General features: G+C 40.5%; 1 protein-coding gene across 45 annotated transcripts in view; it reads left to right on the top strand.

The window, feature by feature from the left end:
* NRXN3 (neurexin 3) overlaps window positions 1-16,384 on the top strand; it is a 1,517,918-nt gene extending 1,501,534 nt beyond the window's left edge. For 21 of the 45 annotated variants that reach the window (XM_045016752.1, XM_045016764.1, XM_045016770.1 and 18 more), the window contains one exon: window positions 12,827-16,384. In XM_045016752.1, coding sequence (XP_044872687.1) covers window positions 12,827-13,752 — 926 coding nt within the window. In that variant the 3' untranslated portion in view covers window positions 13,753-16,384. The remainder of the gene's footprint in view (window positions 1-12,826) is intronic. The other 24 variants (XM_045016791.1, XM_045016790.1, XM_045016785.1 and 21 more) reach the window with 4 other exon arrangements.
* Window positions 16,385-21,783: the final 5,399 nt, after the last annotated feature.

The following is a 21,783-nucleotide window of genomic DNA, read 5'->3' as shown; positions in this document are numbered from 1 at the left end:
GTGGGTCTCACACTAATATGAATATTACACTTACCTACAACTTTAAAAAATGCAATTAAAAGAAATGCAAAACTAGAAAACTCCTGAAAATAGCAAGTATAATTGATATAACCAGAGCTGCTCCAAAAAGGACAGTGTGTGCAAAAAATTCATCCTTTTAAAAAAAATTGGAATTTTGAGTATAATGTCATTTAAAAAAACAAAATTAAGAAAATTTTGGCCAACTCTGTTATAAACTTAAATTTTCTATTCTTCAACCAGTAGTTGAAGCCCCTTAAGATACTGAGCCCTTTAGTCCCAGCCCTTCAACTTCGCTTAAATAGCTGAAAATAAAAGTGTGACAGCATGCTGCAAAATATGTATTATTTATTTTCCTTTTACAACCTTTGCTTGTATTTCAGAGGGACAGTTGCAGGATGGTAGCCACTGCACTAAAAAAAATCATGAGAGCAGCAAAATATTTAGTTTACAGATATACGTGGAAATATTTTCAACCCAGTTTGCAAACTGGGGGACCTATATTAGGTACTTAAATCTGTATTTAGGCAGTTAGGGCTGGATTTTTCAAAAGAGCTGAGAGACAGATTTTCTAATGTGCTCAGCACACATTTCATCACCTGAATGCAGAACAGGTTTTCAAAACTGCCCACCACTCAGCATCTCTTACTGCGATTCTTATGTCCAGATTTTCTTTTCACAGTCTGGCCATTTATTTAGGTCCCTAAATGGGAAGTGAACTAAGGGCGGGGAGGTGGGGGGAAATCCGGCTATAGTTAAAAGCGACCTTATAGTTGTGGGTGCTGAGCTCTTTTGATCATCTGGCCACTAAACATCTTTTTCATGTCCCTAGCCCTTGAGTTAGACACTTAAATCAGGGTCCTAAGTATGGACTGAGGTGCCCAACGTCAAGCTTCAAGTTTGGAAATTGTGCTCCCCACACATTAGAGTCTATTTGGTGTCTAAAGGAAAACAATGTGTAGGCCTTGCATGAATAATGAAAGAAAACAGAAGTTACCAATGTGCAAAGCATGAACTCACAAGTGGCCTTGTAAATAACATGTAATTAGTAGGTAAAGAAACAGTAAGAAGAATAATGTATGATGAGTTTGCTTACTTTGCAGCTTTGCTTACTAGCATATTTTGTAGCTCGTGGACTATTCGTGATCTATACAGGGATGGGTTATAAAAATTAGTAAACCAGTTATGAAGAGTGATGCAGTGTAAAATGTAACTAGCATGCTTCAGTTTGTTCTAGAATATGTAAATCTGAGTTGTTATTATGGGCTTTGGAGCTGTGGTAAACCCCTCTACTCAGCCCACTGCATTTGGGCTTGATTACCTCAGATAGTGTTGCTGTATGCCAATTAAAAAAAAACACCCCTGAGGCCTGGTCTACTCTAGGAATTAACATCGGTATAGCTATGGCTCTCGGGGGTATGAAAAATCCATATCCCTGAGTGCCATAGTTGCCGTGTAGACAGCGCTAGTTGATGGAACAATTCCTTCTGTCAACCTAGCTACTGCCTCTTGGGGAGGTAGATTATCTATGCCAATGGTAGAATCCCTCCTATTGGTGTAGGTAGTGTCTGCACTGAAGTGCTACAGCAGCACAGCTGCACTGCTATAGTGTCTTAAGTGTAGACATACCCTCCATGACAAATTCAAGCTAATTTTTTGGCAATGGATCAGAAAAGGTCTCAGAGAAAAATCCCAACCCAGTGAATTCCAGTGTATTGAATATAGGTATTTCACTACTCTTAGAATCCAGCTGCAAGTCACAACAAGGAATGATTAAACTTCAAAGCTTAAATGCCTCATTGTGAAATTTCCTGTATATTGATTAACCCTGTTAAACCAGAGGCTAAGAATCCTGGTAGGGAATGGTGCCCAGGGACAGTAATTTTGAAAGTTTACCAAAAATAACCTCACTGGGGCTTGCAGTGGCCTCACTGCTGCCACTGTTCTTTGTTTCCAATCAATCTTTTCTCATTCACAAATGAACCCAAAAAATCATCCCACATGGATCAGCCTCAGGAGCCATGTGTGCCTATATGTATTGTCCCTGAGGTTCACCTAGCCAGGTTTCCCAGTCCTTGGTTGAACCTCTCCCCCTTATTAACACAGTCCCCAGTATATAGTTCCAGCACAGTCTTCCAGTAGAGGCAGATGCCATTTCGCCCTTCAGTGGAAGTTGGGCTTTTCTCATTCAACTCCCATCCTCCCATCTTTACCAGCTTGGGACACTTTTTCAATAGCGCATCCAAGTATAAAGTTGAAGGATTCAGTGTCTCTCTACTTTATTATTTATTTTTATCTCATGTTCACAAAGATTAGCTTTGTTCTCTGAGTGGCTCTGAAAGTACTATTGTCCCTCCTGTTAACAATGACCCTCATCTGGAGGCTCTCTGTATCATATTTTGTATATAAGACTACCACTGTTCCTTAGCTTCCAGGTCTTGTAAAGCCCAATAGGACTGATTATTAATAAACTTTGTTACCAGTAAAACCTCTTTATAACATACAAAGGGTCCAATCCTGCAGTCTTTTCCCATTAATTTCAAACAAAGTTTTGCCTATATAAGACTTTATGGCCTGAAGGTTCAAATACTTACTACCAGTTGTATTGTTTACTATTGTGAATTGTCCACTATCTTCAGTGGGACTATTCACTGGTCCAGTCCTACAAACGCTTACTACCAGACTAATGCTTACTGCAATGACTGTCTTCATTGGGCCAGATTGTGAATCCCCTCTTGGGAGTAGGCCCTTTGACTCTGTGTGAATAATTGCTGACTGTTTTGAATAATAGGTTAATCAGCATTATACTGTTAGCATTCACCTGTTCAGGCTCCAAGGCAGTAATCATTACTTCAAGTAGGAAGTGTTTCAGGAAATGAATTCTGCAGCCCTTACTCAAGATGATTAGTACCTACTCACATGAACAATCCCAAAAATATTAGTTACACAAATGCTGCCCATCGTGAGTCTGGGCTGGAGAACTGGGCCTTGAGAAAAGACTGGAGTTTTGTGTGTTTGATGCCTACAGGCAGTGTTATAATGAGTGTGGAATGTATTTCCTAGCACCTCTGGCAATTTCCCTCCCTCCCCCCACACCATAGCCCTTCTAATCTCTTCCCATAACCTGCACCGAACCCTTTGGAATGTACTTTGCCCTTACTGGACAGGCATGGAATGATATACCACCTTGTTCCTTGAGTCGTCGTCTTTGCTAACTTCCCTTTCCCTCCCTCCTAAGTCCTAGCTTGCTGTTCTGTTTTTCTACTTTCCCTAAATGCAACTTACTTTAAGCATGCATTATTATTATTATTATTATTAACATCCTACAGTAAAATGAAGCTATTATATAACCCATTTGTCAATCTCAGCCAATTTCTTCTTTCTTTTCCTATGTCTATTTATGACGTACATCCAGACTGCACGTCCTTTTTTCCCTTGTGTTTATTTTTAAAAAAGTAATGAAAAAAAGCAGTACATTGGTGGGTGGGGAGTTTTTTGGCCAAAAATTAAAAGAAAATTTAAAATGGAGGGAATGCAATCCATAAGCAAAAAAAATCCAAATGATGAAAGTGTCCCTAGACTGCTTTGTCTGTTCCTTTTCAATGTGTGCATCTGGTTTGTTCATCTTTGAAAGTGTGTGGAATATTTTTTCTTTAAAAATAAATATAAAAAAAACCACAGTTGTTCTTTTCTCCCTTCTTGCTGGGGAATAAAGTGCTTTTTTGTTTTTGTTTTTGTTTTTTTAGTGTATCTCTATATATCTATATTTTGATGTATTTCTTTTCAATGGTTGGATTTCTATCTTAGATTTGGGTTGTTCCAATCTAATGACAACAAGAAACAAAAGTTATGAATTGTTTTCTGCAATTTCCCCCTTACTTCCCTCTTTAAACAAGGAACTACTTCACCTGCAGAATCCTATATCCATACTTTCCAGACACAGGTCTAAAGAATCTGAATTTAAAACTATCCAGTTCAGGAGGAGGGGATACCAAAGCACCCCTGGCATTTAAAATAGATGGCGTCATTCACTGAAGCAACTAATGGCTCCAGTTCCTTAGAACATTGATGTCAACTTCTTGGTGAACATGAGGCTGTGCATAGCTGCAGTTGAAGTTGTTCTAATTCCAGTGCATAAAGCTAATTTTCTTGTTTTTTTGTTTTTTAATCTCTATTATTATTATTATTATTATTAGTTTATGTATTTTACTGCTATTTTTAGTAGGAAAAAAGCTTTAACTGTTTTTATAATTTGAGAATCTTTAATGAAACTAATTATTATTAATTTTTTGTAACTTGCATGTTGAAGAAGTTGCAGCTTAGGGTTTGTGAGATTGTCAATGTTAGAGTTCTGTTCTTTCTTTTTGTTGATGGGCATGAATATGCTCATTTGTTTTTGTATATTGCCCATCCCTTCCTTACAGCCAGAAGCTCTAATGCTGCTAGATCACTCCGTACCGCCCTTACATGGACATGGCAACTGACTTACACATTCACTCCCATCATCTTCATCTCCTGTGTAGTACACTCATAGATTTTACACTCCCAATCCATCCACCCTAGGCATCTTTTTTCTTCCCATAAGTCCCCTCCCCAACCCTTTCTTTAGCATTGTTAAAATTTTATGTGCCGTCATCCATTCCTTAAAACACACACAAAAAAATTCTAGGAAAAAAGAAAAGAAAATGTTTTAAAAAATATATATTGAATTGACCAAAAAGACAAAAAAAAACCTTGATTCTCAAAAAGCATTAGATCTGTAGATACATAAACAGTCAAAGCAAATTCTAAAGTGTACATTTTTTTTCAATTGTAATATGTGAAACATTTTACACAAAGCAAACATATAATTTATAACCAAAAACAGCAGAGAAATAACTTCAAATTTGTTAAGGTGCAAGATTTTTTTCTTTTCATGTTATGTGGTGTGGATGTATGTGTTGTTGCCTCCCTGTATCACCCTTTGTCGTAAAATAATTATATTTAAAAAAGAAATAATAAACATTTTGCTAAAAAAAGTTTTTAAGAACGACAACAAAACAAAAAAAGCAAGTTACAAGAATGTGGCAATTCTACTTGTCCAAGAGCATTCTTACACAACTTTCTTTTGTAAATTTTTCTTTCATGCCAAAAAACATGCGGGCAATTTGTTGATGTAAGTTGACTATATGAAATCAATGTGGTATGCTTTCTTATAGCTAATTTTATATATTTTTGAGTACTTTTTTTTTTTTTAAAAAGAAACATTTTTGATTTCCTGTATTCTTTTTTTTCAGTTTTCTTGGGTTTTATCTTTCTTTTTCTGGTAAAGCGAATGACCTGTTGTTGTTGTTGTTTTCTTTTCTTTTGATGAGCTTAACTTTGTTGTGGAATTTTTATTTTCTAGTGTATGGTTTGGTTTTGAGAGAAAAAAGCATAAATTCCTTTATTTAAGTTTTGGATATGTTTGTTTTGGTATTTGCTGTTATGTTACATGCTCTCTCTAGATTTCCGATTACGTGATTGTACTACTCTTCGTAGGAGGGGGTGAAGGAGCCCAGGGTAATTCACTCCCACTCTCTGTCAATTCTCGCCCCAGTCCCTTTTGCCTCCCACAGAAAGAATCAGCGGTAATGCCAAGAGTTTTCATTCATATGTAAACTTGCTGTAGCCTGGTGCGTAGACTATATTCAGGAGAAAACAAGGGAAGTTTCTTTAAGTCACTGGTCCCCATTTGGCAATAGAGTCCCTAGTTGCTCTTATCTCCAGTTCCCTCTGTTCCTACAGAAGCATATTCTTCCTGCTAATTTCCTTGATCGTCAATCTTCTTGTTTCTGCCACAGTCAAAAAGATACTCTCAAGTGTACTGTTAGAGTGCAAACCCTTCAACCAAAATGGCCCTAGCATCATGACTGCTAACCTCTTCCAGCAATTGTAGCATTTACTAGTTCTCCTTTTCTCCCAACATTTGAATGTCTGGACTTTTAAAATTCGTCCTGTCTGTTGGGGACTTCCTTCTCTGCAGCATGAATTCCACTGGATAACATTGAGTTCCTGGTAAAAACAAAAAAAATGCCCTTCCTTTAGCACAGGTAGACTTTTAAAGGGCCAGCATGGTAGCATGCTACTAAGTACATAGCCGATAACTCAGGTTCAGCTGACAGCTTCCCTGAAGAACTGATGCTGTAAATGGAACCGGTAATTATGTTGACTAACAAGTTGTCATTATTGTCTGTGAATCAAGTGGATTTAAAACAGTGATGGGAGAAACTCAGAAGAGTTTGATTAAGCTTCTGTTTGGGTTAGAGAAGCAGTTCAAAGTCTGAATGCTTAGATAAACATTTTCAATCTAACACTTAGGCTGGAAACATAATGAGAAGCAGCTCTCTCATGAGATTACCACTGCCTCCTGGCTGCGATTACATCTTAAAAACCAGTATGTTATTTTTTCTGGGGTATTTCCCCACTCAGGCCATGTTGAAACTGGTATTTGCTGAGGTGACCAACAATTTACAGAAACCAAATTCTCTCCAAACTTTAAACTTCATACTAAATTGAGAACCATCTCATCCAATTCTTACACCCCCGGGAAAGGTGAAGTCAGTTCTTCTTTCCTCCAAAGAGATCTCTTATCCCTATCAGAGGGGTAGCCGTGTTAGTCTGGATCTGTAAAAGCAGCAAAGAATCCTGTGGCACCTTATAGACTAACAGATGTTTTGCAGCATGAGCTTTCGTGGGTGAATACCCACTTCGTCGGATGCAAGTAGTGGGCAAGTAGTGCCCCTGGAAATTTCCACTACTTGCATCCGACGAAGTGGGTATTCACCCACGAAAGCTCATGCTGCAAAACGTCTGTTAGTCTATAAGGTGCCACAGGATTCTTTGCTGCTCTTATCCCTAGTTATCAAAACTCAGGCCTTGGCGTAACTGATTGTGTCTGTCTAAGTATAAATAAACCTTAGGAACCAACTTTGAAACCAGTGGGAGTTTCGACATTGACCTCAGTGTGATCAAGATTGAGCTTTTAATTTAGCTTTTGCTGTTTGCCATTAGGAAAGTGGATTTTGTTAGAGATTCCTGTAAACAGGCTCTTGTGGGGTCTCACATGTTTCAAAGCAATTCAGTTAAACCAAATCTGCTCCCGAAACTAGGGTTTTGTCTAGTCACTTTGGAAACAATTGGTGCTTTGGAACGAAGCGGGCAGTAAGGATATTTGAGGCAGAAGGCTAAGGCACTCTCACTGGGGAAGTGATGCCTGCCCTTGTGTTACTGACAGTCACTTTCAATTAAATGAGGTTGGAAAGAGGTGAGAGAATATTAAAAATGCTCATCTGCTAGATTTCATATTAGCATCAGCTTTCCTGTGACTCAAGAACTGTGGTCTGAATATTTTCCCTCTTCACCCTCAAAGAACTCACAGGAGACCAAACCTCAAGAAGTGTTGAAAAACTCAGTGACTTAATGAGAATTTCTTGGCACCCAACTTGCATATATGGGGCAGGGGGTAGGGAAGGGATTATTTTCCATAGCAGGATGTTTTGGTCTGAAAATGGAGTTGAGTTCAGTGCAAGAGAATAAGAATAAAATGTAAATGAGAGACTTTGGATGTTGAATTTCAATACCTGAGGATGTGAATGTGCTGTGCTGGGCTTTTCAGCTGGCACCCTAAAGATTTTCAGCCACATCTGGAAGAGACAGTGTTGTGTCCCTTTATATTCATCGTGAGAGTTAGAAGTTGAATCTTTCAGGATTCTGTTTTTGTGTGCGCTTTTTGTGCTGCCGCTCTTTGATGCTTGAGACACCAGTGAAACAGTCTTGGCCAGAAAGATGAGAATTGGAGGTTGCTAACTTTTTTTTTTTTGCTTGATGCCCTCTACATTCATGATTGACCCACAACATCCTCACAGTTCAGAAGGCTTCTATTAAATTTTTTACACTCCATCTTTTCCAGTGACAGCGAGCCCTTATTGTAGATCAGCCCCAGAGGTATGAATTATATATCTATAAAGCACTCATAAAGGAAAAAGCAGGGCAGCCTTCAAGGCTAAAGTAGACCTTTTATATCCCCAGTGGTCCTACTAGTTTAAAGGAAAGCACAGCCCTCTCAAAAAAGTATAAGTTCCAGATTTAAAATGCTAACTTTAAGGAATACACACTGTGCTTGTCCCAAGAAAGAAGAAATCCAAAGGAAGCCCTTGGATATTAGTGTTTTGTTGGGTTAGGGCTTCACACCACACAGACCTCAATCCTCTTGGTACTGCTGTTGGCACTTGGCACTTATTCTTCATCCCTACCACAGCAGAGGAAGCCATTTTATCTATTCCTTTTATTTCATCTTTCAGCACTGTGCGGTCAACACAAGCCACTTCAATTGCACAGCTTTCTTCAGGGAGCACCTATCCGCTGGGGAGAGGGGACAAGGGGAATGGGCAGGACTGCAAACAGAAAAGGCCCTGCTATCTTCTTGGGATGCTTTGAATTGTATAAACAGGTTCTGAATCCACAGCTCATCCACCAGCACCACTGACTGATGCTTGCTTTCCAAACAAAGCAATAGCAGCCAGAAACCAACGTCCCATGTCTCTGCAGTTGAATCTCAATCAAACAGAGAGCAGTGGATATCTTTAGGCAGGAATTTCACTGTACATTTTCTAAGAGTTAGCTGCACAACTCCATAATAATGGACCAAATCATGAAGGACTTCAAGGATTGGCCCACAAATATTTAGCACTAATGTAGCCCTTTGCACCATCAGATTCTTTTTCAAAGAAGTAATTAAGAGATTTTAATCCTGACCATTTATTTAATGGGAGTCAGATGACTGGATCCCCCTACAGTTATTTGAAAACACAGTGGTTTCCTTCTGTGTACCTCTTGTAACTCTTTTGGTACTATACATACTTTGGACAATAAAGTGGGCACTAATTGTATAGGGAAAGGCCTGAACCTTCAGGGTCTGTGCCAGAGAGCCACTGTGTGAGAAAGTTTCAACTCTTAGATGTAGGCAGAGATTTCTAGGTTCAATGTGAAATTATACGTTCACAGGAAGCAGCAATATGTGCATACCATCAAGTAACAAACCTAAATACTCCTTCCTCACTGCGTTATTGTTGGGACATCCTGTATGAAACACTAGCCAATTTTAGTTCAAAATGAAAAAAACATTCTGTCAACCAATCCAAAAACCAAACCAAACCATGAATTCCAAGAGCCACAATATCTTAGCAACTTTGACCAATGTATTCCTTGATAGGGAAATGATTCCTCTAAAAACCATGAACCCCAGGAGAAGTACCCTTAACTGTATCTTATTTTTTGGGGTGTAGCTTGCACCCAGGATGTGGCTCACCAGACACACTGGGCCAAATTCAGAGGCGAGATTAAGTGATTCCACGAAAGCCTAAATTGTCTCAGCCGTACAAGCACATAAGTTATACCACCTCTCAGATACCTGCTAAGACTCAGACTCACCTCTGAATTTGGCTCGTTATTTTCTTTCTGACCTACTTTTGTACACAAAGAGACAATATCTGCTCTCAGTTACATATGTGGAACCCCATTAATCCTAATAGCTCTGTTAGACTCTTCTTGACGTTTCATGAAAAACCCAACCATTTTATAATGACATTATATTTGATCATTAACTGCAAGTAAAAAAAATCCTAGAAAAATGAATTGCTTTTTAATGCAAGTGGTTGTTCTGTTAATGAAAGCTTTGTCTTCCGGTTTTAAAAACTAAATATTTCCATCTCCTTGAGGTCAAGTCCAAAGAGGTGATTTGTAAAATGGACTAAAGTATTTCCTTGTGGGAAGAAAGCTGCCTAAAATATTGCCCTATTGGGTGGCAGATCAACAGAATCCATTTGTAAGCGTAGTAGCTTTTAATAACACAGGCACTTCAGAAGCTTTAGATGGGCAATTAAAAACTGCCAAACTTCTGACTCCAGTTGTGTGTCACAGATGGTGCACTAAACTTGCAGATGAATGCTATTGTATAATGGTGGATGAATTGATCTTAAAATCACTTAAAGGGACACTATTAGCCACTCAACAGACCTCAGATGACTTTCAGGGACTTCAATTCCCCACTCAACAGGCAGCTCAATTTCATATTTGGCTGAAAATTCCATTATTTTATTCAGTCTTACCTAGTCCATAGAACTTATTCTGATAGATGATCTTTTCCTGAAGGCCCTCGTTCAAGTTTGTCCTGAGACCATGTGATAAAATGGATTATCCATGCCCCACGCTAACAATGGACAGAAAACAAGCTTCTAAAACAATAGCATAAACAGGAACAAGACAAGTTCCTGTTATTATTTCACAAGGAGGAGACCAGAATCACAGGTTCACAAAATGCAATGTAGTAGTTTGGCAAACTGCAGAGTAATAATGCTCTTTGCCTTTCTCATGTTTGTACTGAACAGATACAATTTGAAGAAATCCTGTGGGATTATTTTAGACACATAATATTCAACTTTTCCCTTCTTTATTCAGTAACAGAAGTGGCAGGAACATTACCTGGAAGCTCAGAAAATTAAATGACATCTCCAAATTGCCATTTTCATCTCATACATTAGAACGAGCTTTACTCCATGGGTATATTAAGAAGCTAAGTAAAATAATGGATTCTGATTTGGGGCTAATTTCTCGTGACACTTAAGTAAACATTAAGGTTTCCATTGACTTCAGTGGTACCAGCATTTTACCCCTGCGGAAGGATACGAATAACCATATGCCACTGTTGCTTTCCGATTTGAAATATTGAAGGTAGTACATTTTAAAGGCCCTGAGACTCCATTTGTACACTCCAATTGGTGGTTAAAAATGACTGCTGCCCAAATAATTTGGATCAAAATGATGGTAAACCTGCAAGCACCCAGCATACAAGATTTAGGGCAAAATCATACTCTCTGATCATGGCATGTGTTTTGCAGAACTACCCTTGGAAATTCAGTATGAAACAAATGCAGAAAATACAATAGAGCACCACAGTGCAGATAGCCGCATTTTTTACCCAGCGCCATTCAACAGTCACTTGGATGAAAGACAATTAATTAACATGAATGAATTAAGCAAAGTCATAGTTTTTTATTCAGTCTGATTCTCTATTGCCTTGCACTTTCTGTAGCCATATATACTTGTGCAAAGTATGAGTAAAATAATACTAAATCCTCAGAATTCTCCACTCACACTAGTGGTAACATTTTACACAATTAGGCACTCACTTTACACTGATGAAAATGATTACTGAAAGTGCATGGCCCTCAGTTTATACTTAGTCCTTCCTAAGGCAAAATGCCCATTGAAACTAATGGGAACTTGCCTGAGGATGGTTTACCTTAGGATCTCAGGATACAGCCCAATTAGCTTAAATGCCTAACAAAATTATAACTAAAATCAAAATTTACATGCAAAGGCAACATGACTCAGTTAAAAAAAAGATAGAACTCTATACTTAAGCACAAGACTGTGTGATCTGAACATACATGAGAGTAATCCACTGTGCTTTCATACCCATGGAAAAGACAAGTGGACTGATAGTTTCCTGAGCCTGAAAATAGAGTCACATTATGGTGAAAGTGTGACTCAAGCCTATACCCTGATAAAACAAATAATCTTAGGAGGCCTCATTGCTTGCAAGCACCTCGGTGGTACTGAGATACCTAGGTTCTGAAATGACCTTGGGTCTCTCATTTGCAGAGATAATGAGCTTGGGTATGGAGAAAGTGAGGAATGGCTGCTGGTTGTTCACAGCACAAGCACTCCCAGACAGCAGATTATGAGACTTTCTCATTTAGTACCTGCTTTGCAGAAAACTGTCTGCCAGGCTAGAGAAAAAGTAACATTCATCACAACCATCAGCACAGAAAGAAAGCCAGAAAGTGCAAGATGGAGATTACTCTTCACTTTCGTGGCCTGGAATCAAATCCTGATTTAGGTCAGCGTACTTCTTATTTATCCATATCATTAAACCACAATACAGTTTGGCACAATGAACAAGGATTGTTAGTGTCCCTTAAAGCCCAGCATTGAAACAACAAGGAGTATTGCAGATCACTATCAGGGTGCGTTAGCAGAGCTGAGAAGGGGCAGGGAGAGGGAAAGGACTAGAGTAGCAGAGGGTATTGAAGATAAAAAAGACAAACATGCATTGAGGTGCTCTCTGTGCCTTCTTGCACTACATCTAGTTCCAACCACAACAGTCCATCCCTACCTTTCATGCGCACTTCATTCACTCACACAATTTAAAAAACAGGACGGACAAACAAGAAAAAAAGGTTGAACTGGGAACTGTTGCTGTGGAACTCAAATGGCAGAGAAGAAATACCAGTGACAAGAAAGATCAGAGGAAAAACGTAAAATCAGCATACGTCAGCAGCAAAATCCAACCCAAGAGAACAGTACTGTCTGGAGGTTTGGAGTAATTCCACAATTAAGTATTCTTTTTCCCATATAGTAAAAGACATAAGAAAATGGAACCATGCCAAGTTTGAAAACTGCACAGTCATTTGAGAGTATCTTCAGGACCGCAAACCCTTTGGTCACTAGGATTTCAAAATTCTCTCACTTGAACATACCTAGCAGAGATTAAAAGAGAAAGGAATTGGAATGGCCAGTTTACCTATCTCAAAAGCAGGGTTGGGCAGAAAGCTTCCTAGAACCCTGGAAAAGTGTGTTGATGGTGTGGATAGGGGCAGGAAAGCTGCCTCCATGACACTTCTTCATAACTTCTGAGTCCTCCACCACCTTTGAGCTCAGGGAATTGAACATGATGCACTGTGTCACTAATGTTTACTAATCTTCTGTTTTTTCTTTTCAATCCCAGGAGGTGAATTAGTTATCCCTCTACTTGTAGAAGACCCTTTAGATATCCCTCCTATTGCTACTCGTGCACCTTTCATTACACTCCCCCCTACCTTTCGCCCCCTCCTCACCATTATTGAGACCACCAAAGATTCCCTGTCCATGACCTCTGAGGCGGGGTTACCTTGCTTGTCGGACCAAGGCAGCGATGGTTGTGATGATGATGGCTTGGTGATATCTGGGTATGGCTCAGGGGAAACCTTTGACTCTAACCTACCCCCTACTGATGATGAAGATTTTTACACCACCTTCTCCTTGGTAACAGATAAGAGTCTTTCCACTTCAGTCTTCGAAGGTGGCTACAAAGCACATGCACCTAAGTGGGAATCCAAGGACTTTAGACCTAACAAAGTCTCCGAAACTGGTAGGACTACTACCACGGCTTTGTCCCCTGAGCTGATCCGCTCCACAGCTTCGTCCTCGACTGGGATGGTGCCCAAATTGCCAGCTGGCAAAATGAATAACCGTGAGCTCAAACCCCAGCCTGACATAGTCTTGCTTCCGTTGCCCACTGCCTATGAGCTAGACAGCACAAAGCTGAAGAGCCCGCTAATAACTTCCCCCATGTTCCGTAATGTGCCCACAGCAAACCCCACGGAGCCAGGAATCAGACGGGTTCCGGGGGCCTCAGAGGTGGTCCGTGAGTCGAGCAGCACAACGGGGATGGTCGTCGGTATTGTGGCTGCTGCCGCCCTCTGCATCCTGATCCTCCTGTATGCCATGTACAAGTACAGGAACAGGGACGAGGGGTCCTATCAGGTGGATGAGACGCGGAACTACATCAGCAACTCAGCCCAGAGCAATGGCACGCTCGTGAAGGAGAAGCAGCAGAGCACAAAGAGCGGCCACAAGAAACAGAAAAACAAGGACAAAGAGTATTATGTGTAAAAATATACTTATTTATATATAAATATATATATACTTCATGAGATTTAACTGAAATATCAGAGCCGTTACAGCTAACGAGATTGGGATCTACAGTTTGTGGGAAAAAAAATTGGGAAAAAGATTCAGCTGTGACTGTTAATGTCTCAGTCATCGCTTGGAGTCAGCAAACTCTGCCCTACTGTATTATAAAGCACACTTAGCGTTCTGGAGATGGCACATGCAGCTCTACCATGCTGACGGACTTGGAAGTCTCCACATCTCCTCTTCGCTGAACTTTCCGCAAAAGGTAGAAGATTTCATGGCTTACTTGTTTCATATCTCCAAGTGAGTCTTAATGATGTTCGTGATCTTTGACTGTATCGATCATTTTTCAGTTTACTTATTAAAAAAAAAGAAAGAAAGAAAAAGAAAAAATGCATAAACTGTTTAAACAAACAAACAAAAAAATCAAACAAACTGATCTGGCCGTGTCCAGCATACGTATAATTTTTTGAGATCTGAGGGGGGGGGCGGGGAATAAATGGTTTTGGGGCTTGTTGGTTTTTGTTTGTTTTTTTTTTCTTTTTCTTTTTGGGGGTTGGGGTGTGTGAAGGGGAGAAGAGAATGAACCAGAACATGAGTCAAGAAGAAATCTGGGGGGGGACCCGCCTAATAAATAAAGAGAGACTATTGCCATATATGAACTCAAAAGCTACCCATGGTGTTCACTTTACATATCTGGTTGTGTGGTCTCTAGAATCCGTTGTCTACAGTAAGTTATTTGCTAATAGCACAGTGAAAGTGTGTAATGAGTGATGATGAAGATGATTCTTATGGAAAACTGGTCCCCCTTAGATTTGGCTCCAGTATCTGCAACTAAACTCATGAACAGATAGGTTTCAGTCTGGTTTGATTGGGGCCATTGGCTTTATTTGACAATACCAGTGAGTGTGCATTAACGCAGCCAAACTATGGCTAAATAAGTGTGGGGGAGGGGAAGCAAAACAAAAGTGGTCGGCCACTCTGAGCTAGATATACGATGCTAAATGAAGGGAGCCTTTTCTTTGGGTTCTGGTTCTGTGACTGATTACAATGCATGCAAAAAATTAATAATAAAGCAGTTGAATAAAGAGGTCAGAAAGACAATACTGGAGTTCAACCTTTGACAAGAACCATAAACGTCACACAAGCCAAACACATGCTGCGAACAAGTGCAAAATTCATAAGGGTTTTTTTTGACATGAAGATGTTTTTCATATGTAATATTTTAATTTTGTAGCTTGACATTTCTGACTATCTGTCTTTCCATTTGCCCTATTCACCCTTTACTCTCTCTTTTATATAAAAGAAATGAATAAAGCTGCTGTGACACAAAAAATAATAAAAGGAGTTAATAATAGTATTATATATATAAATATATATATATATACAGATATATTTATCACCATATGTTTGATAGGACGACTGGAACAGAAACTCTGTCAAGGTGTTTACATGGACTGAGAATGTTGTTTTAGAAGAAAAACATTTTAATAATACCAACAAAAAGCAAACCATAAAAATGTGAAGAGAGTGTGTGCTTTAGCTTTGTCACAGTTACCTGTGTCAAAAGGATAAAAAAAAAATTCTCAGATTTTGTTTACATATTTTACTACTTTTTTTGCTAGTGTAATTTCTAGAGTACCCTGATGTATATAATGTTTTATGGTTAAACTGGGATTTTTGTTTGTTTGTTTTAGTTGATTTAATTAATCTTGGTGGTTTGGTTTTTATTTTTCCCCAATTATGTGAAAGGGAGTAACTTACTGTACAGAACAATAACCAACTGGTTTCATGGCCATGACTGTCATGTGCAAAAAAAGCAAAAGAGGGGGAGAGAGACAAAAAGAAAAACAAACACAAAATGAATTGAAGACTCTGGAGTATCACAAATGTACAATTTCTCTGTGTACAGATGAAAACTAATCAGCTGTTTAGATTTAGAAATCTACTCTTGCTGGTGTTTATAATTCGCATGAATATTTGACTTTGAAGAAAAGTGTCATCAAATGCACACACGCACATGGGAACAAAATAAAAAGCAGCCTTCTCAAATGTTTAGAGAAGAGGCTTTCGCTGTTAACAGCTCTTTCAGTGTGTGTGTGTGTGTGTGTGTGTGAGGTTGTTTTTTGGGTGGTTTATTTTTTGTTTTGTTTTGATTTGTTTTTAAATACTAAAAAAGAAAAAAAGACAAGTTTTAAAAAGGTATGAAAGCACGATTTTAGACAACTTAACTGGCCGAACCTATCTGAAGTTGATTATTTCTCAATGTCTGTAAAAGATTGCTGTTCTTGGAGTCTTGTGAAATGATTTCTTGCTTTCTTTCTTTCTTTCTTTCTTTTTTATACCCTCCCCCTCCTTTTTTTAAAGAAAAAAATCCCACGTTCTTTTCTGTTCCGTTACTTTTTTTTGTGTAAGTTTCTATTCGACAGTTTTTTGGGAACATGTGCATTTCTGTATGTGGGCTTCTACCATACTCCTGTTGTTTTATGCACAGAACCTCAAGGATATTCATTTGAGTTATTGTGACGTTACTGCTTTTTTTCCCCCTTCTTTCTTTCCTTCTTTTCTTATTTGCATTTTCGTTCAAGGATATGCTTAGCAATAAAATGTTCTTCCCAAAGCCCTGGATGTTGCTGTCCTTTTATTTCCAAAAGGCTCAAGAGGCACTCTAATGTTCTGTAGGGGAGATAAGCATGGTTACAGCAAAACTAGTGCAGTGTGAAAGATATTGTGGGGCTCAATCCAGCCAACCTTTATTCACCTGACTAGTCAAATAAATAGTCCACTGAAGTCAGTGGGGATACGTGGGAGAGTCAGACTTCACAGGATCGGGTCCCTAATTATTATTCATAGTCACAAAGAAGGGCAAACTGCTAGAACAAAAATTGTTTTAAAGAATAATTAACAGTTATGCCAAACCTTGAGTCATTATGTAGTTTTAACTCAGTCCTTTATTCCCGTGGCAGTTTTGTTGAGTAATTAGTGAGCAAGGACCTGAGGATTTGATCCACAGAAAGAAGACAGGTTAAGACCTATCAAATTATTTAATCCCTTGCTCTACCGCATATTTTCAGATGCTTTGTCTAGTCCAATTTTAAGTTTCCCCAGGGATAAGACCTTTGGAAGCTAGGTCAAATAAGAACCTGTCTTGACTATCTGATGATGTAGCTTCTCAAGGAATGTAGAGCCCCATGTGACTGCATGATAAACAGGCATCTTTCAAGTTGTTGCAAGGTACATTTCCCCCACCCCTTCCTTATAGTCTGGTTTAATTGTAAAAAGCACTTTAACCAGTGGGCAATTACCTAAAATTTAAATATGGCTTTAGTAGAACATAACCTTTCAACAATGAAGGACCCTGCTTGCCTACATATCCAAATGGAGACTGCATTCATGAATCATTCCTTTGTATCACCAGAATAGATTGAGGCTACAAAGCATTGTTCCAACTGCAGCTCTCCAGAAGAGATCATTTGCCCCAATCCAAGATAAGAAGATAGAGAAATGCTGACAGGAATTCGGAAAATTCAGCTGATAAAATATCAATAATATTAAATTAAAAGTTATTTAACTATTTAAGGCCTTATTGCCAACCACTGAGGTTTTTCCTTTAATCAAGTTGTTATAGTAGCTATATGCCATGGCACTTAAAAACTCAAAGCTATTGCTAAGATTCTGGCCCAGATGGCGCTGTGGAGATGTGATGACCCCTTCCCTAATGGCAAGAAGCCCGCAGAGAGTATGTAATTAGTTTTGTTTTACTGGTACATGATGGATGCTGCCATTGAGCTCAAAGAGTTTGGGAACTGAAGGGCCCAATGGGGACAGATTTTATCGTCAACTAAGGTCTGAACCTGTGGTCCTTTCTCATTTTTTATTCAGACTTTACTCTCAATCAAGTCAGTGGTCCAAATTATGGTGATTTTATTCAGAAGGGGACCTTCTACATGTGGATTTCACCCCGTGTTAATGGAGCCGCTCAGCAGTTAATTGTGTGGTCCTGCTCCAAATGAATTAATTTTGTGTCCCCAGCCCTTAGATCAACTCCACTTGCCCAGCCCCCACAACCATGCTGAACCCCCTTTGCCCCACATATGCCTATGCCCCCCAGCACACTTCTGCTTCTCTAGCTGTGGAGGTTCGTCACCCCCAACCCAGGCCGGGGAGGCGGGGGTGGAATAGTTCCAGGGGATCTTCCACCCCCCATCTTGGTGTAGTGGAAGTGCAGCTCCATAGTGGTTCTCCTCCCTCCCTTCCCAGGTCTGGTGTTGCAGAATTACCCAGCAGTGGTGGGGGGAGGAGGAGAGGGGAGCCATCCCATTTCTTACAAGAGGGGTGGGAGCAAAGATGTCCTGAGCTGCTGGGCTCTGTTGGCTCCCACTTCACCTTGTGTGAAAATGGTTTGGGCTACTTCCTCTTTTCCCCCTTCCCATAGCCAAAAACATCTGTTAGTTCCTCAGTGGTGAGGGGGAGAGGGTGCTCTACCTGCCTCCTGCAGCAGCTGTTCTACCCCAGGAAATGCAGATGTGTGAAAAACTGCCAGTCAGAGAGGTTCCCCACACACACACAAACCCCGGCCTTCCAAAAAAAATCACACACAGGAAGTTGCTTCCCCTGACATCCCCAGACAGCTCCAGCAGGATCAAAAAGCACACCAGTTGCATTAAATCCCTGAGGTGTGTTAACACTGGAGCACAATCTGTTTCAGCCAGGGCAGCATTTCCTGTCCTCGTGGAGCTGCAGCTCTGCAGAGCTGCTCACTTGTGGGTTGGGCCAACATCCCTTATAACAACCATAGCTGGTATGGTTTGTGTGGCTCCACCCACATATGACATTTCCCACACACTGCAGCAAAGCAATTGCTCTTCTCATGCGCCTCTGGCCACCACCTCCTTCAGTCACTGTTGTCGTCTCTATTGCTGATTGGGAAGGAGGAGCGAGAAGGGAGGCAGAGCTGTGGACTACAGATCCAGTGCCACAGGGGAATTCACTACAGGGGGAACCTTGATGCCTGCCTGCTGCTCAGCAGGAATGCATGGGAAACTAGCTGGGTTGTGGGCAGCACAGGTGACACGGTGGGGGTGAGGTATTGCAGCCATGAGAGCCATCTGAGATGCTCAATGGTAGCTTAAAATAGAGTCAATATCTGTGCCTGTCTCTTGCTTGTTTCCCTCTTCCTCCCATAAGAAGCTCCCCAAGAGACGCAACATTCTCGCTTCACCCAAAAAATGTGTGGCTCCTGGAGGGAGGGACCATCCTGAATGTGGAAAAAATCATCCTTTTGTGCTTTCCTCTAGCACCCTGGATGTTCATCTCAGTGTCTTCTATCCCAACATGTTCCATCCTTCTTCTTTTCCTTGGGCATCTACCTACGTTGTCTTTCTACCAGCAGCAGATTTTATGAAGAAACAGAAAGGCTCTCTTACGTATACAGGTATAATAGCCAAGTATCAGAGGGGTAGCCGTGTTAGTCTGGATCTGTAAAAGCAGCAAAGAGTCCCGTGGACTACATGCATCCGACGAAGTGAGTATTCACCCACGAAAGCTCATGCTCCAATACGTCCGTTAGTCTATAAGGTGCCATGGGACTCTTTGCTGCTTTTACAGGTATAATAGCTGTGCCACTGCAAACTGTGAGGCCTGTGTAAAGAGTTTAGAATGTAGACCAGCATATTTATAGATACACTACAGATGAAGTTGCCCAAGGCTCTAGTCTACAATTTTAAATAGTTTAGTTGTTTTTGTTTAGTCAACAGTTTATACAGTGCTTCTGTTATTCAGTCTTTTCTGTGGTAAATTATGCAGCAGTAGAGGCCTTGGGGGTCTCCTTTCACTCACACAGGTTTTACATCAGTGACTTCAGGATGTTATTCTTTATTTACATTAATCAAAAGTGTAAATAAAGACTTAGCACCATTGTCTGTAGGCTTGGAGTGCTTGCTCCGTTAACACACTCGAATTATGTTTATTTCACCACACAAGGACAAAATAGGCTTTAGTATATATAGTACACATGGGACTAAATACGTTCCTTAAGGTATTTTTTAAAAGTGTCACTCACTAGGCGAAGCTAGCCTGAGCCAGTGAAAAAGCAGCCGAAGAGTAGCTCTGCATGCATTCTGTGGAGCAAGGCTTGGAACTTCTCAAGGACAGCCAGGGTTGTTATGCCCTCTCAAATAGTCCTCTTCAGATCTCTTGAGCCCCTTCTTTATACACACAAGGACAAAGGCAGTTACTGCTGCCCTAAGGAAGTAGCAACCTCCGTGGAATTGCTGTTGAGAAAGAGACATGACTAGAGAAGTGGGTTCCCGGTTTGTTAACAAACCAGATCTTTCATTGATGGGGGGGTCACAGCATGAGGGGTTGTTTGTGGCCTTTGTAACTGTTTCTTCTGAGCCTCATTTGATTAAAGCACTTTTAATGGCACCAATGTCCTACTCCTTGGATTTCCAGCTGGGAGACTTACTCTTTGAACCCTATATCTTCTTTAAGGCCAGTCAGGTAAGAGGCCCCTCCCGCTCTGTGCCAGGCAAAATCCTCCCAGGGCCTTTTGGGAAAACCCTTCACATGACTTTCCCAAAGGACCAAGTGTGTTAGGTACAGCCATCAGGGACGGGATAGAGTTGGCTGATCAGATGTTTCATACAGAGTTAAGGTGACCAGATGTCCCGGTTTTATAGGGACAGTTCCGCTTTTGGGGGCTTTTTCTTATATAGGCACCTATTACCCCCCACTCCCATCCTGATTTTTTACACTTGCTATCTGGTGCGCCCAGGAGTTATGTGTAGATTGCCCTGGATTAAAGCCCTAGCTGGAGCGCTGACTGGTCCCCTCTCTCCCACAAGAGGGAAATTCGGATGAAACAAAGTAAAGTGTACTACTCAAGAAAAAAGCACTGTAAATGCAATTATTAATAGTGCTATAGGCTTGGGGCTTCCTGAAAACTCCATGCTGACACAGTGGCATTTGAATTGCATGACACAAAGAGGCTATTAAATGTCCAAAAGACTGGAACAGGAAATGGGACTGACTCACACCATGGAATGAGAGCCACAAACAGGAAAAGCGAAAGCACCAGAGAGCATCAGTCATGATAGCTCATTGATTTCCTTGCCATAAGTAAAGTTCTGCACTGTTCTCAGTGTCATGGTTTGGATCAGTAATTTACAGTCCTCATAAAAACTGGAGATAGCAGCAGGCCTTTGATAGGGAGGAAAGGGCAAGGGAAAAGATGAGACAGAAGACATCTCATTCTGAAAGGAACAATATCTATCTTATTTTAAAGGTAATTGAAGGAAGAAATAGAGCATGTGCATGGTTCACTTCTCTCACACACACTCTAAAATAATGAAAGGGTGCATACAAATGTTTTAGTAAAAACCATGTACTCTGGTCAGGCACATAAAAGTTAAGAAATGCTAACATGAAGGTTGCCTGTTTACCTTTATTTGCCCTCCCCCCCCCCCAACTGAACACTGAATTAGGGTATTGCGTGCCTGACTAACATTAATTTAGGTCCACATCTCCACTTAGGATAAAAGACTTAGCACCCTTTTACAGATGAGACAAAAATACCTGAGGCCACTCATAAAATCAGTGGCAGCACCAGGATTAGAATTCAGACACTGCTAATTCCTTGCCCTAGCCTCATGCCTCCTAATTTCACTGCATTACTATTGGAGCTGGGGAACATCCATTGACTGCGGCTGTAGTTGTGAGGGCTCAACAACTCTGGACATCAGGCCACACATGCCTGATGCACACGCAATTAGTGGTCACCTCCCAACTTCTAGAGTAAGGAGTGTGACAATCCCCAGGGTACAATCTGACCTGCTGAATAGCTGTGTCGCCTCAGTTCTCCAACCAGGAAACAGTCACTCCTGGCCAGTTAACACACAGGCTCCAGCATGTAACTTGTGCCCAGCTGCACAGTATTGAGCACTACTAGCTGGCCACTCGTGAAGTACACTGCAGAAGAACACTGGGAACTCTAGTCCCAGACTTTCCCCC

Source organism: Mauremys mutica, chromosome 4, assembly GCF_020497125.1.
Source record: "Mauremys mutica isolate MM-2020 ecotype Southern chromosome 4, ASM2049712v1, whole genome shotgun sequence".
Lineage (NCBI taxonomy): Eukaryota > Metazoa > Chordata > Testudines > Geoemydidae > Mauremys > Mauremys mutica.
The sequence above is the reverse complement of the archived record's forward strand: the minus strand, read 5'-3'. Positions and strand labels throughout refer to the sequence as shown.